Here is a 15,404-nt window from a genome sequence, read left to right as displayed (position 1 = left end):
AGTGTAATATGTGACCATAGGGACTGGCTAGATGACCTTTCAATCTAGCTATCTGAGGACTTTCAACTCATAAATAATGTAAAGGAAATATAAATACATTATTTATGAGTTAGATGTCCTCAAGATAGCTAGGCTATTTATTGTAAATACCTACTACAAGTATGAATGTCTAGAATATCTCCACAAACACATTACAACATGATTATGTTCATTTGCTCTCATCCCCACCGGATGGATTAAAGTCTTATTGCCACATAAATAGATCATGGTTAAAAAAAGCATATGGACAAAATACATAAGGTTGAGGGGTAATCTAGCCAGTACCTATGGTCACATATTACACCGGCTGCCTGAACATTGACCAAACGAATGTTCGATGTTCAGTGAGTGAGTAAGAAGACTTGATAATATGACTCCTTGCTCTTTGAACGTTCTAGAATCAACCTTTTCTCAAGCTTTAATTTTCTCCAGCAAGTGGCGATGTTGTCACAAAAACAGTCATGTTTCACAAAGTTGTTTCAGACTCTCTAATGAAGTTTTCATTCAGTATCACATCAATCTCAACAATATCTCACCATTTCACAATTTTTAAGTGGATTCATTATTTGTGACAATATGTTTCGGCAGTAAAACTTTTGGAATTTTGCCAATGTTGCATGCCAAAATGACCTATATCCATCTAAACGTACTGTCCCGTGTCTGTCGGTCCATTATATTTTACAAATATGAACACATTTAGGTGTAAAGACCCTGGCAGGCAAAATGTATATTCCACGTAATTTGTACACTAGACTATGTTGGGTCATGGCCAGGCCTCTGGTCACGTGTATATTGACACACGTACAGTGCGTCCAGAAAGTATTCATACCCCTCGTCTTATTCCACATTTTATTGTGTTACAACCTGAATTCATCATGGATTAAAGCAACAAAACACATTTCACCCCTCTACACACAATACCCCATAATGACAAAGTGATTTTTTTTTTTGAAATGTTGCACATTTATTGAAAATGAAATACAGAAATGTCTCCCTGAAATATTCATATCTCTGAGTCAGTACATGTTAGAATCACCTTTGGCAGCAATTACAGCTGTGAGTCTTTCTGGGTAAGTCTCGAAGAGCTTTGCACACCTGGATTGTACAATATTTGTCAATTATTATTTTCAAAATTCTTCAAGCTCTGTCAAATTGGTTGTTGATCATTGCTAGACAACCATTTTTAAGTCTTGCCATAGATTTGAACTGTGAGTCAGTCTTTTTGGTAAGCAACTCCAGTGTAGATTTGGCCTTGTGTTTTAGGTTATTGTCCTGCTGAAAGGTGAATTAATCTCCCAGTGTCTGGTGGGAAGCAGACTGAACCAGGTTTTCCTCTAGGATTTTGCCTGTGTTTAGCCCCATTCCGTTTCTTTTTTTTAATCCAGAATAGAGATATATGATAGAGGAATATGTGATTCCAATGACATCATCAACCAATTAGTAGACAATTAGTAGGCAATACCTACTCACAATTGATCAAAATCACATGATGCACACCTATGATGTCATTGGAAACGCTTATCTTCCTCTATGTTTTAGTACAACACGTAGAAATGCACCAATTTCACATGTTGATGTTGGGATGGTGCTGGAGATGATGACGTTTCCCATTAAGGAAGTTGACTTCATGGAAATCAAATGTAGCCTAATATAAATCATATTTTGTGCATTTTATCATCCAGTAGGCCTCGTATGGTGTGCAAAAAAATCTGAACTCACATCTACATTACAGAGTGTAGGTAGGCTATATAGGCCTTCTGACGGATCAGGATACACTTTGTCTGTTGAGCGTCTGTCTGTTTGTAATAAAGGGCACAGTTCTGCAGGTGAGTAAATTGTACTACTCTTAGATTTGAGACGGCAGACTCTCTCTCACTGACTATTTTACCGTTTTATTACTTCTCCCTTCCGTTGTTATCCTACCGCCTCTGCTGCTGCTGCTCCGTTCCCATCACACTAGGCTACTTTGCATAGCTTACCTCTCCCACTCCGCTTCCTCGACACGAGGACGTTCCTCCCCCTTTCTCACTATAAACACACCCATTGATTTTACCGAGGGAAGACCCGACTCAACCGAGCGCACCGTATGCACTATCGACATAGAACTCCTACAGGATCAGAAGCAAGTCTGGAGTCAGTCCGCGAGCGCAAACCTTTATCTGTATTCCTTCAAACTGGACGGAACGACGAATGTTGAACTGGAGATCTCATCACTGAACGACACATTTAGATGAGTCGCGTCCAATGACATCTATATATGGATAGAACTATTGTCCAGATCCTTTCCAAATAAGGCTATTCCTTTTTGAGGAACCCAAGACGCGCATTCTCCCAAGCACAAGTGGCTTGCTTGAACCAGCATCGTGGCTACTCTTCCAGCCGTGGCATGTTCGAGGGATAAAGCAGACAAAATTGAACTCCTACTTTCACCCAAAGAGGTAGGAATGGCACATAGTCTATTTGTATTTTTCACATTTGAGAATTGTTATTGCCATTATTGTTGATGTTGTGATATAGGCTCCATGCATGGAGGAGCTCTGATGGGGCATTTGAGAGGATCACATCTACCTTTATTGTGTCTTTTTGTGGGAAACGCCTAATTTAAGAACATAGCCTAAAGACACCATCCTGTAATGGATTTTGCAGCATGCCACTTATTAAAGGAATTCCTCAAACATCTGTCTAGGAGATACCATATTAGAATAATTTAGAGGACAATATTCAGAGGGAACGTTGTGTTTTTGCATTATCATGTTAATTGACTGCATATATTCTAGTATACTTTAACGAGAGAAGCAAGACAAAGCAAAGATTGAGATCATATAGCCTAAAATGTGTTATTTTTAGGGCATGAAGAGGACTTTTAGCATGTGTACGTCTTTTATAAATATATTCAAGCCAATCTCATCTAGAAACACTGAGGCGATTTTTTTTTTTTTTTTAAGAAATCATCCCTTGCAATTGTAACCCTTATATTGTGTTGTCTTCTCATTGATTAAACCCGGTCTATTCTGAATGGTCTCCCTGGGTGCCCTTCACAGCTGCTCCCGGTGTAACGAGATTAACGGAGGGCATCAGGTGTGATATAGTGCCAACATAGCTGCTGATGTGTCATTAATGTTCCTTATTTGGTTAAATTCGGCAAGGAACACAATTTTAGTCCCGTGGAGCGTTGGGTTTAACAACACAATTAACCTCTCGCGCAGAGACGATGACAGCCAGTCGGGGACCGCCGGCATTGTATTGGTTACAATACAATTAGGACTGATTGGATTTGAATATACACTCGCAGATGACGGCTGTTTACAGTGACGGGTTAAATTGGCATTTTGCCCAGTGATAGGGTTTATTTTTCCTGCAGGGATTGGACAGTTATAGGATACACATGCCTTGCTGTTTACTTTTGCAAGTTTTCTCCCTGCCTAGCCCCCCCACCTCTTCTCTCTGTATCCCTGGTCCACTTTGAACACCTGGCAATGATTTGACAGATTCCAGCCAGCCCTAGACATCAGATCAGACAGGGTCTGTGTGTGTGTGTATGTGTCATGACATCATCCAGCACAGCAGCTATCTGTCTGCCTGTCCCAGTCATATCAACATCTCTGGTAGACAGGCATTGCTTTCTTGATCCCAGCCCAGGGAGCGACCCTGCTGATATTGATCATATCACACACCCTGCCTGAAATCAAAATGAGACTGAGAGGTTGCATTCCAAATGGCACCATATTCTCTATATAGTGCACTACTTTGACCAGCAACCATAGGGCTCTATAGGGAATGGGGGCCAATTGGGATGCATCCTGAGAATGTGATGGAGACTCACTACCCTTCCTTAGGACTGTGTAGAGATGAGTAATACACTCTTACAGGGCTTGGCTTGGCTTGGACTAGCTTCCAGTTATATTCAGGGTTTCTGGTTAGAAAAATTACTTTGAACAGTAGGCTACATCCCAATGCTTTAAATATATTATCATGCATTTTTCTATGATGTGTTTGTATGGGTTTCCATATGTTTGTATGGGTTTTCTTTTTAGAATCACTCATGCCACTGGCTATGTCTATTACTTGATTATTATACAGTATAATAATGCAAATGCAAATACAATTCATCATTTTGTTCTCCTTATCCAGGATTCAATGAAAATGTCTGTGTGCGTCCATGAGAACCGCAAGTCGCGTGCCAGCACTGGCTCCATGAACATCTACCTGTTCCACAAGTCGTCGTACGCCGACAGCGTCCTGATGCACCTGAACACACTGCGGCAGCAACGTCTCTTCACCGATGTCCTCCTCCACGCCGGGAGCCGCTCTTTCCCCTGCCACCGTGCCGTGCTGGCCGCCTGCAGCCGCTACTTCCAGGTAAAGACACTGTCACCCAAGGCAGGGTACTGTTAGTGTTTGCCATTGGAAAACAAGTCATGTTTAGCTGCCATGCTAACACTAGCTGGACTAAATGCTAATGCGCTAACTCTTGGTTTCCCACCCCCTTGTTTGTCTGTCAGGCTATGTTCTCTGGAGGTCTCCGGGAAAGCCAGGCCAGCGAGGTTGACTTCAGGGACTCCATCCACCCTGAGGTCCTGGAGCTGTTATTAGACTACGCCTACTCCTCTCGCGTGGTCATCAACGAGGAGAATGCAGAGTCTCTCCTGGAGGCCGGGGACATGCTGGAGTTCCAGGACATCCGGGACGCCTGCGCCGAGTTCCTGGAGAGGAACCTGCACCCGTCCAACTGCCTGGGCATGCTGCTGCTGTCCGACGCCCACCAGTGCACCAAGCTGTCTGAGCTCTCCTGGGGCATGTGCCTCAGCAACTTCCCCGCCATCTGCAAGACAGAGGACTTCCTGCAGCTCCCCAAAGACATGGTGGTGCAGCTCCTGTCCCACGAGGAGCTGGAGACAGAGGACGAGAGACTGGTCTATGAGGCCACCCTCAACTGGGTCAACTACGACCTGGAGAGGAGGCACTGCCACCTGCCGGAACTGCTGCAGACCGTCCGCCTGGCACTCCTCCCTGCCATCTTCCTCATGGAGAACGTGTCCACGGAGGAGCTGATCAACGCCCAGTTAAAGAGCAAGGAGCTGGTGGACGAGGCCATCCACTGCAAACTGAAGATCCTCCAGAACGACGGGGTGGTGAACAGCCCCTGCGCCCGGCCCAGGAAGACCAGCCACGCCCTGTTCCTCCTGGGAGGACAGACCTTCATGTGTGACAAGCTGTACTTGGTGGACCAGAAGGCCAAGGAGATCATCCCCAAGGCGGACATCCCCAGCCCCAGGAAGGAGTTCAGCGCGTGTGCAATCGGCTGTAAGGTCTACGTGACCGGCGGGAGGGGCTCGGAGAACGGTGTGTCCAAAGACGTGTGGGTCTATGACACCGTGCATGAGGAGTGGTCCAAGGCAGCGCCCATGCTCATCGCCCGCTTCGGCCACGGTTCAGCCGAGCTGAAACACTGCTTGTACGTGGTTGGAGGACACACGGCCGGCACCGGCTGCCTCCCCGCCTCGCCCTCGGTGTCCCTGAAACAGGTGGAGCAGTTCGACCCGGCGGCCAATAAGTGGACCATGGTGGCGCCGCTGAGGGAAGGCGTGAGCAACGCGGCGGTGGTCAGCGTCAAGCTGAAACTCTTCGCCTTCGGCGGCACCAGCGTCACCCACGACAAACTTCCCAAGGTGCAGTGCTACGATCCGCAGGAGAATTGCTGGATGGTTCCCGCCTCCTGCCCGCAGCCCTGGCGCTACACTGCCGCCGCCGTCCTCGGCAATCAGATCTTTGTGATGGGCGGGGACACAGAGTTCTCGGCGTGCTCGGCCTATAAGTTCAGCAGCGATACCTACCAGTGGACTAAAGTGGGAGACGTGACGGCTAAGAGGATGAGCTGCCAGGCCGTAGCGTCAGGAAACAAACTGTATGTGGTGGGGGGCTACTTTGGCACACAGCGGTGTAAGACTCTGGACTGTTATGACCCAACGCTGGATGCTTGGAACAGCATCACTACCGTACCCTACTCCCTCATCCCCACTGCCTTCGTCAGCACCTGGAAACATCTCCCAGCCTGACCTGCATGGCATTCTGGGATAGCCCCACACCTCCATCCCAACCCCCCTCTCATGAGGTATGGAGATCTGTCTCTCTCTCTCTCTCTCTGTGTTGTTGTCTGTTTGTTACTATCTGTCAGTAGGGGAATGAGATGGAATGCATAATGTATTAGTGATACTCTGGGCAGTCCAGACTGGAGAGTCCAAGCGATTTCAAGTATTCTCAGCTGAGCTGAGTGCATAAGACAGTTTCTTGTTGTCAGTTTTTCTAATAAACACTCTTCGTCACATATCTACTGGGCTGTGTTTTGAGCTCTCATTGTCACATATCTACTGGGCTGTGTTTTGAGCTCTCATTGTCACATATCTATTGGGCTGTGTTTTGAGCTCTCATTGTCACATATCTACTGTGCTGTGTTTTGAACTCTCATTGTCACATATCTATTGGGCTGTGTTTTGAGCTCTCATTGTCACATATCTACTGGGCTGTGTTTTGAACTCTCATTGTCACATATCTACTGGGCTGTGTTTTGAGCTCTCATTGTCACATATCTACTGGGCTGTGTTTTGAGCTCTCATTGTCACATATCTACTGGGCTGTGTTTTGAGCTCTCATTGTCACATATCTACTGGGCTGTGTTTTGAGCTCTCATTGTCACATATCTACTGGGCTGTGTTTTGAGCTCTCATTGTCACATATCTACTGGGCTGTGTTTTGAGCTCTCATTGTCACATATCTATTGGGCTGTGTTTTGAGCTCTCATTGTCACATATCTACTGGGCTGTGTTTTGAGCTCTCATTGTCACATATCTATTGGGCTGTGTTTTGAGCTCTCATTGTCACATATCTATTGGGCTGTGTTTTGAGCTCTCATTGTCACATACTGGGATGATATAAGTAAAATTCCCAGCTCATAGGTTAAAGACAGCTGTTTTCATTCAGTAGCCAGTAGATAAAAATCCTGTTCTTCCTCCGTCACCCTACAAAGATCCTGATTGAATCAAGCACAAATGGACTATTGATAGAGTAATTAGATTGCCATGCGATTTTGGCCAGGGCTGAACTGCATGCTTTGAATACTAACCAAGCAGCCGCCGCTATTTGATTTGTGTCTGTCGATACCAGTGAAAACCACAGATACAGGGCGAAACAAAATACACCAGACCACTGTGTGGAGAGAGGGGAGTGAGTGGTAGGATGGCGGATTGTATGTGTAGGTCATGAGAGTTATGAGACCGCAGGTTTGGGGTGAGACAATTTTGACTTTGCGGCTGGCCTAAGGGGAAATCACTCAGTTCTGCCTACAGGACAAGACTCATGACAATAAACTTCAACCTGCACGAGGCAGTGAAGGAGGAGGCACACAGGGGGTAATTGAAACAGAATAAAATACTTTTATTGTCCCTGTGGGGGAAATTTGTCTGAGGGGGTTGAGAGGGGGGAGGCCAATTAGACAAGTTACATGCCGACAAGCTACAACATCCTGGTGAAGCTAATCCACTCTCAATTGCCTCTTTTTGATGGGTTTATGGGGCTCTGGGTGGGAGGTGAGAGAGAGAGAGGCAGTCTGGAGTTACTGAGATGAGGAGAAGGCAGAGGGTGGTAACAGGGAGTAAGGCTTTGGTGCCTGTCTTTCAGAGAGAACGCGGCTGCACAGCCATGCAGACAAGCAAAACACAGCCAGTACACACACACTCCGGCCCTGACAAATAACAGTGCCTGGACAGGAAGTGAGTGTTTACTGTTTCTCTGAGCAGCCCCAGTCTCCCCCACCTCTCCCCTGTTCCCTGTGTCTGTGTGTCTGTGTGTCTGTCTGTCTGTGTGTATCTGCAAAGCCTTATAGTAACCACTCTCTGTCTCCTTGACGATAAGCAGGCCAGACAGATGTAGAGCACAGACCATTGGCAACCCTGCTCATTCTGAACACTGGAGACCCTGGTGTCATAATCCGACTCTCTCTTTCACACTCACACACGATCGTATAAAGGCAGACACACATGCACACACGCGGACAGATGCGCACACACACACACGCATGCAGACACACAATTGGCAGACCTTCTCATTTAGCAGACCTTGGTGAAATGGCTGTGTGCCCTCAGCTCATGAGCCAAAGAGGGGAGAGGCAGAGAGGGAAGGATAGATAAATAGATTGATCGGCCTGGGATACTGATGCGCCTCTCCGCTCCACTATTCTTTGCTCTCCTTTGATGAAATGCTCCCTGACTTAAGTGCAAATTTTTCTTCAATGACTCATCTCTGAAACAGAGACTGCAGTGAAAGCTTTAACCCTCTAGACTAAACCAATGCAACATACTGCTTTTGGGTGTACAATTATTTCAGATTTCAGTCACTGAGGCCTGATCCTCTCTTTTGCGTAGGTGCCCATTTTTCTGTAAACAGTCATAGTGTGGAGTGGTGACTCCACACAGAGACACAGTGACACTGATGTATTACTGGCCACTAAATAGTGGGAGGGGAGGAGAGAAGGGTGAAAAACAGATCTCTCCTCTTCAGTCTGTTTTCACACTTTTTTGGTTGCTCAACACTCCCCTCTACACTTCCCCCTCCTCTCTCTTCATCCCTCCCTTTTCCCTTCCTCTCTCTCCCTCTATTAGGTCTAGTCCGTCCTGCTGGCTTGTACTGTTTAAAGCCACACTAGGTATCTGGTGTCAAGCCAATTTATGCTTTTGTTCAGAGATCTGCTTTAGTCTCGCAAGGGTGCCATACTGATCAAATCCAATTTTCCAATCATTCCATTTTGTAACTTCCAAGGTTGGTAAGGACTGGGGAACTCCAGGGTATAGAATCCTCCAAAATCTGAAATGAGGATTTCATTATCAGTCAGCTAGCTCATTCCACTCATGCGTTGGAGAGGATAGAGATGCTTGCTTATTGTTATTCATCCTTTGCTATGCAATGACCTCCAGGCAGATATCCCCATCACTAGGCCAGTAGAACTGGATCTTTTCTGGAAGCCTAATTGAGAAAGGCCTCTTCTGGGAGGCAGAGTTGGCTGATCGACCGTTATGCACTCATCTGTGTGTGTGTGTGTGTATGTCTGTGTGCGACCGTGTGCGTGCGTGTTTGCATGTGTGTGCCTGTATGTGCGTTTCCTCTAGCTACCACAGCCAGTTGTAAGATTGGGCTTCCCCCTCAAGATAGGGCCACATGGGAAGAAGGCGAGAGAGATGGGGGAGGAGGATTTGTATTTAAAATGGATATTAGACTTGCGTTACACATGGGGCCTTCCCAAGGCTTTAAACCATCTGTGGTGTAATGCTGAAAAAAATAAAGCTTTTAAAACCGAGAAGTCAGATTAAGATGCAGAGCAGAAGTCAAAGGCCATCAGATTTGAAATATCTATCTGGATTTAGATTTGGGGGAGCGATAAAAAGAACCCTAACTGTGTCGGGGGAATGGCAGTAAAGTGGATGAATTTCACAAAGGAGTCCATTAGCCTTCTAGCCTAATGCATGATATCTCTGACAAGTCTCTAGAGAAACAGGTGCAAATGCCACGGCAGGCAAGGCAGTGTCTGTTTAGTTTTTTTTTTTTTACTGAGGGGAGAAAGAGAAGGAGTTAGGGGGGACAGTAATGGAGTGAAGATAGGGTCTGGAGTCTATCTGAGGGATTTTTCTGTCCCTGAACTTTTGAATCTTAGCAAATATGTTAAATTGTCTACTTTTGAGCCTTTTTTCGAGGCGCAAAAGCAGAGATATTTTCCATGACCTCTTAAACACTGTTTGTCTAATGGGTAATTTTTTTCTCTCTCCTTTTTCCTCAGATTTCTCTGTTTTGCATCATCCACTGGATTTCAGCTGTGAAGATAGAATCACACTCTTTAACTTCCTGTCTGTGCAATAAAAAAAAGACTTTCTAATTTTCTTCATGAAAAAAACTGAACCATTGTATAAGTGTGAAAACACACCTTGATCCACCCTAATGCTACTGTGAGTTTACAGACGTTTAAAGAACCATCAATGCTCCTGAGAGGACCTTGTACACAGAATGATGTCAATGATGTCATATCGTTTCTGAGAGAGAGGTTTGGACGTTATTCATGCAAACAAACCCAACAACCTGCTGCTTGTACTGTACGATCCAACAACCTGCTGCTTGTACTGTAAAATCCAACAACCCCCCAATCCCAGTGTACTATCGGCATACCGCGCCTGTGCTTCTCAGCCTTCCATGAAAGACCCATCAACATATCAGTCAGTTACACACTCACACAGCCTGGATTTCTTTCCATTCAATCATGAAATACTTGTACTACAGACTATGTCTTTGCTCTTCTCACTCTGATAATTCTGTGATATGAAATGTTAAAAAAGAAGAAGAAACATCCTCTGCACAGGGCCTTTAATTGAATAGCATGAAGGAGGACCTGTTTGGACATAGGATACATATGAGGGGAGAGAGGAAAGTGACCAGAGACGGACTCCTCTTCAGCTTGATTATAACCAACTGATCCATCAACAGTTTTCTCTCCCTGGTGTATCTGAGACTTTAGACTCTTCTAGTTCCAGTCGTTCTGCCCTCGCCAAGAGGAGAGAGACAGAGATTGACAACCTCCTCCCCTCCTCTTCCTGTCCCCACCACCTAGTAGGCGTTTGGGGTTTAAAACGTTTTAATGGGTGTTGGAAGTTCCTCTTTGGCAGTTTGCTGTGAGACCTGGCTCTAGCTGTCACTACGTGTTGTGAGGACTTGAAGTGCCAGCACCAGCTGAGTCTGAGAGCGGAGTTTGGGAGAGGGTGAAGGAGGGTCAAGTCCTGACATGTCTACCGATATAAAGTTACCACCCCCTTTAGCCCTGCCTCCCCCAACCCCATTCTTGCAGTAGGTCACTACACTCCTGATCCAAAATAACAATAATCCAAGAAGAGAAGTGGACAATGCAACACAGAACTGAAGAAAATGCTAATCCAAGCTCAGTTGGACACTAAGGGCTCGATTCAATCTGTAGCGCTGAATATCAGGATTACAGCGTGATTGAAATTGAAAGGCAATGTTTCCACGTTCGCGGAGACTGCATTCACGGTAATAGCTGCATGTCGGCTCAATCGGAAATGACCTTTAAAATGTTAAGCTTCCTATACGGATTGCATCCAGCCCTGAAGGGTTTGCTCTTGCACACTATTTACTGTTTGTTCTGAAGTCATTCCAATGAGCAGTATTGTTTTGTTGGATCACCGATGGATAGATTTTCTACTTTGCCTAGAAGATTATTCTGAACTCTTCAGAGCATGTACCATGGATATGGGGACTCAAGTAAGATTGGCATGATGAACTTCTCTGGTCAAGAGCATCTTGTTACCTTCCTAACCAAAACTGAAACTTAATACATTCTTGTCTTATCTTGCTCCAGTGTATCATGTTTCATAAGTCTTAATTTATACAAAAATGACTTTACTTTCTTTATTGTTTCTCTCCCTGCATTAATTTCCAGGTAAATTAATGTAGATCTTTTTAAGGGTAAATCATGCATGACCCTTGTTATAGATGCTCTATTTTATTGTTTATCCTTTGGTCTGCTTTTTTTTGCACTGTTCAGTTTCTCCCAAAGTGCAACCTGTTCCAACCATATGGTCAGTTAGGTGAACAGGTCAGAGGTCTGGGGTTAGGAGTCAGTGTAGGGATGGACACTTAGATTACCTAGATTGCAAGTGGCCTGTGGGTGGGCCTTGCTTAGAGAATGTGTCTGTTTTAGAGGTGGACTTTGGGTAGAGTAACATCTCACATTTAAATGTTGACTCTGCTATGAGGCATATCTGCTTTATTCTAAGTCCCACACTCAAATATTCAATATTATGACTTGAGATGAGCGTATGTAGCTCAGACTTCTGTGTACATCATTTATCAATGTCAACGGGAGACTTGCATGAAAAATACAAGCTAAGCATGTAGATCTCAAGTCAGAATATTGCCATTTTAGTATAGTGTGCGTGTGAAGATGAGGAGGAGGAAGAGGATGTGTAGTTAACTGAATCCTGTACATTTAAAGGGCAGGCAGACACCGCAGTGCTCTTCACCATATGGGCACTGATGTATGGGAGGGAATATGACAGGGGAGAGTTCCAAAGACCAACAAAAAGAATGTCTTAAATACTTGCATCCAAAATGTTGTATCAGTAGTTGATTTCTTGATGTTTTTGTCTGTTTGTCTGTCTGGGTGGCCAGAATATTGACATGTACAGTTTAGCATGATGAAATCATTGTCAAGGTCAACATAAAAGCTAACAGTTGTATAGATTTTCCCAGGCAGGATGTGTTCTGGATGGATTCGGTGAATGGCCTCAATCCCTTGTATTCCACATTCCTGTTTGATTATTTGAGCCACCCACCTCCCAGTCCTCCTCCCAGCCCAACTTCCACCTCCCAGCCCAGCTCCCAGCCTACCTCCCAGCCCAACTCCTAGCTCCCAGCCCACCTCCCAGCCCACCTCCCAGCTCCCAGCCTACCTCCCACCTTCTAGCCATCCTCCCAGCCCACCTCCCAGCCCACCTCCCAGCCCACCTCCCAGCCCACCTCCCACCTCCCAGCCCACCTCCCACCTCCCAGCCCACCTCCCACCTCCCAGCCCAGCTCCCAGCCCACCTCCCAGCTCCCAGCCCACCTCCCACCTCCCAGCCTACCTCCCACCTTCCAGCCATTCTCCCAGCCCACCTCCCAGCTCCCAGCCCACCTCCCAGCCCACCTCCCAGCTCCCAGCCCACCTCCCAGCCCACCTCCCAGCCCACCTCCCACCTCCCAGCCCACCTCCCACCTCCCAGCCCACCTCCCAGCTCCCAGCCCACCTCCCAGCTCCCAGCCCAGCTCCCAGCCCACCTCCCACCTCCCAGCCCACCTCCCAGCCCAGCTCCCAGCCCACCTCCCAGCTCCCAGCCCACCTCCCACCTCCCAGCCCAGCTCCCAGCCCACCTCCCAGCCCACCTCCCACCTCCCAGCCCAGCTCCCAGCCCACCTCCCAGCCCAGCTCCCAGCCCACCTCCCACCTCCCAGCCCACCTCCCAGCCCAGCTCCCAGCCCACCTCCCAGCCCACCTCCCAGCTCCCAGCCCACCTCCCACCTCCCAGCCCTCCTCCCAGCCCACCTCCAACCCCCTGCCCACCTCCCAGGCCTACAAAAGCACAAACTGATGAAGGAATTCTATGGAGAACTCATTTGCTCCTTGATGTCGACCCCCTAACCAACCCGCCCACAGAACACTGCACGTTTCTCCTCACCAATCAGATAAGAGGGTTCCTTTTAGAACATAAGTTACCCTGGCAACGGTCAAGCAGTGAGTGCCCCTCCAATTTACAAGTGATTGTTCAGTGTCATTTTCTTCCCTCTCTCATTTCTCTTTTTGCCCCCTCTCTCTTCCCCCTTTATTGGGATTCAGCTCGCTTACGTCCGCTTACGTGTAGTGTGTTCTCCCTGACTGGCTTGCTGTAGGCATTCACCAAAATTATGTAAAATTCTTTATAAACACTTTCAATGTGCATTTGCTTTCATTTTTTCTGTCATGTTTCAATTTTTTTATAACATTGTTTTGTACATGTGACAGATTTTTTTTCACAGTGTGAAATTCATGGCAAAATAAATGAGTTTTTCCTCTTTACTGTAATCACTTGCCTTACCTGTCTTTATTTGCAATTGAGCTTTGATATATTGCAACTATTTGTGTAACTATTTGGTGTACACACACAATGACCTCTAAAGAAATGTATTTTAACACTATGCTTAAACCAACATCCAATGTCTTTCCCAGGCTAAACTCATGAAGGCACGTGACGGTTTTGCATACAGGCTATCTATCATTCCTAAGACCAACTTTCCCTATAAACCTCCTGCAAATATTTTGACATAGCTCTTGAGTAGTAGAAATGAGGAAAAATACAACCCACTCATTCCAGCAGTAGCACCATAGCCTGGGTTCCGGAGGCCTAGCAAGCTCATTATTGCATGTTTCACATATTTAGGCAGCTTTAGAGGGAATGTAGTTCACTTTAATTGTCCCACAGTATTAAAGCCCACTGTATTATCCCTCCACACAGCCTTTTGTTCTGTTAGAGGAGAGACTAAAATAATCCTATCTACTGTATGCCTGTGGCTTTCCATCTCCGCTCTGTTCTGCTCTCACTCTGTTCTCTCACTCTGTTCTCTCACTCTGTTCTCTCACTCTGTTCTCTGTTCTCTCTGTCTGTTCTCTCACTCTGTTCTCTGTCTGTTCTCTCACTCTGTTCTCTCACTCTGTTCTCTGTCTGTTCTCTTCTCTCACTGTTCTCTCTGTCTGTTCTCTCACTCTGTTCTCTCACTCTGTTCTCTCTGTCTGTTCTCTATGTTCTTTCTGTTCTCTCACTATGTTCTCTCACTATGTTCTCTCTGACTGTTCTCTCTGTTCTGTCTCTGTCTCTCTGCACTCTCTGCTCTCTTTCTGTACTCTCTCACTCTGTTCTCTCTTTGTACTCTCTCTCACTCTGTTCTCACTATGTTCTCTCACTATGTTCTCTCTGACTGTTCTCTCTGTTCTGTCTCTGTCTCTCTGCACTCTCTGCTCTCTTTCTGTACTCTCTCACTCTGTTCTCTCTTTGTACTCTCTCTCACTCTGTTCTCACTATGTTCTCTCTCTCTGTACTCTCCCTGTTCTCTCTGCTCTGCTCTCTCTGCTCTCTCTCTCTGCTCTCTCTCTGTTCTCTCGCTGCTCTCTCTCTCCTCTCTCTGTTCTCTCTCTCTCTGTTCTCTCTCTCTCTGCTCTCTCTCTCCTCTCTCTGTTCTCTCTCTCTCTGCTCTCTATCTCCTCTCTGTCTGTTCTCTCAGTTCTCTCTCTCTGTTCTCTCACTCGACTCTCTCTGTTCTCTCTCTCTCTGCTCTCTCTCTCCTCTCTGTCTGTTCTCTCTGTCTGTTCTCTCTGTTCTCTCTCTCTGTTCTCTCTCTCGACTCTCTCTCTGTTCTCTCTCTCTCTGCTCTCTCTCTCTCGACTCTCTCTCTGTTCTCTCTCTCTCTCTGCTCTCTATCTGTTCTCTCAGTTCTCTCACTCTGTTCTCTCTGCTCTCTTTCTGTACTCTCTCACTCTGTTCTCTCTCTGTTCTCTTTCTCACTCTGTTCTCTCTCTCTGTGCTCTCTCTCTCCTCTCTCTCTGCTCTCTCTCCTCTCTCTCTGCTTTCACTCTCTCCTCTCTCTCTGCTCTGCTCTCTCTCTCTGCTCTCCCCTCTCTCTGCTCTCTCTCTGCTCTGCTCTCTCTCTGCTCTGCTCTCTCTCGACTCTCTCTGTTCTCTCTCTCTCTGCTCTGCTCTCTCTCGACTCTCTCTGTTCTCTCTCTCTCTGCTCTGCTCTCTCTCGAC

The 15,404-nt window shown here is 46.4% G+C and overlaps 1 protein-coding gene across 1 annotated transcript; it reads left to right on the top strand.

Moving 5' to 3' along the window:
* The first annotated feature begins 2,079 nt into the window (after window positions 1–2,079).
* On the top strand, window positions 2,080–12,605 carry LOC120025712 (ectoderm-neural cortex protein 1-like). Its single transcript, XM_038970290.1, has 4 exons — window positions 2,080–2,477; window positions 4,171–4,398; window positions 4,542–6,151; window positions 9,863–12,605. Exons 2-3 carry the CDS (start codon window positions 4,177–4,179, stop codon window positions 6,093–6,095), a joined length of 1,776 nt encoding a protein of 591 aa, XP_038826218.1. The 5' UTR covers window positions 2,080–2,477; window positions 4,171–4,176; the 3' UTR covers window positions 6,096–6,151; window positions 9,863–12,605.
* Window positions 12,606–15,404: the final 2,799 nt, after the last annotated feature.

The sequence above is a fragment of the Salvelinus namaycush genome, chromosome 31 (genome assembly GCF_016432855.1).
Source record: "Salvelinus namaycush isolate Seneca chromosome 31, SaNama_1.0, whole genome shotgun sequence".
NCBI lineage: Eukaryota > Metazoa > Chordata > Actinopteri > Salmoniformes > Salmonidae > Salvelinus > Salvelinus namaycush.
Note: the sequence above shows the minus strand (reverse complement) of the source record. Positions and strands in the feature narration are given on the sequence as shown.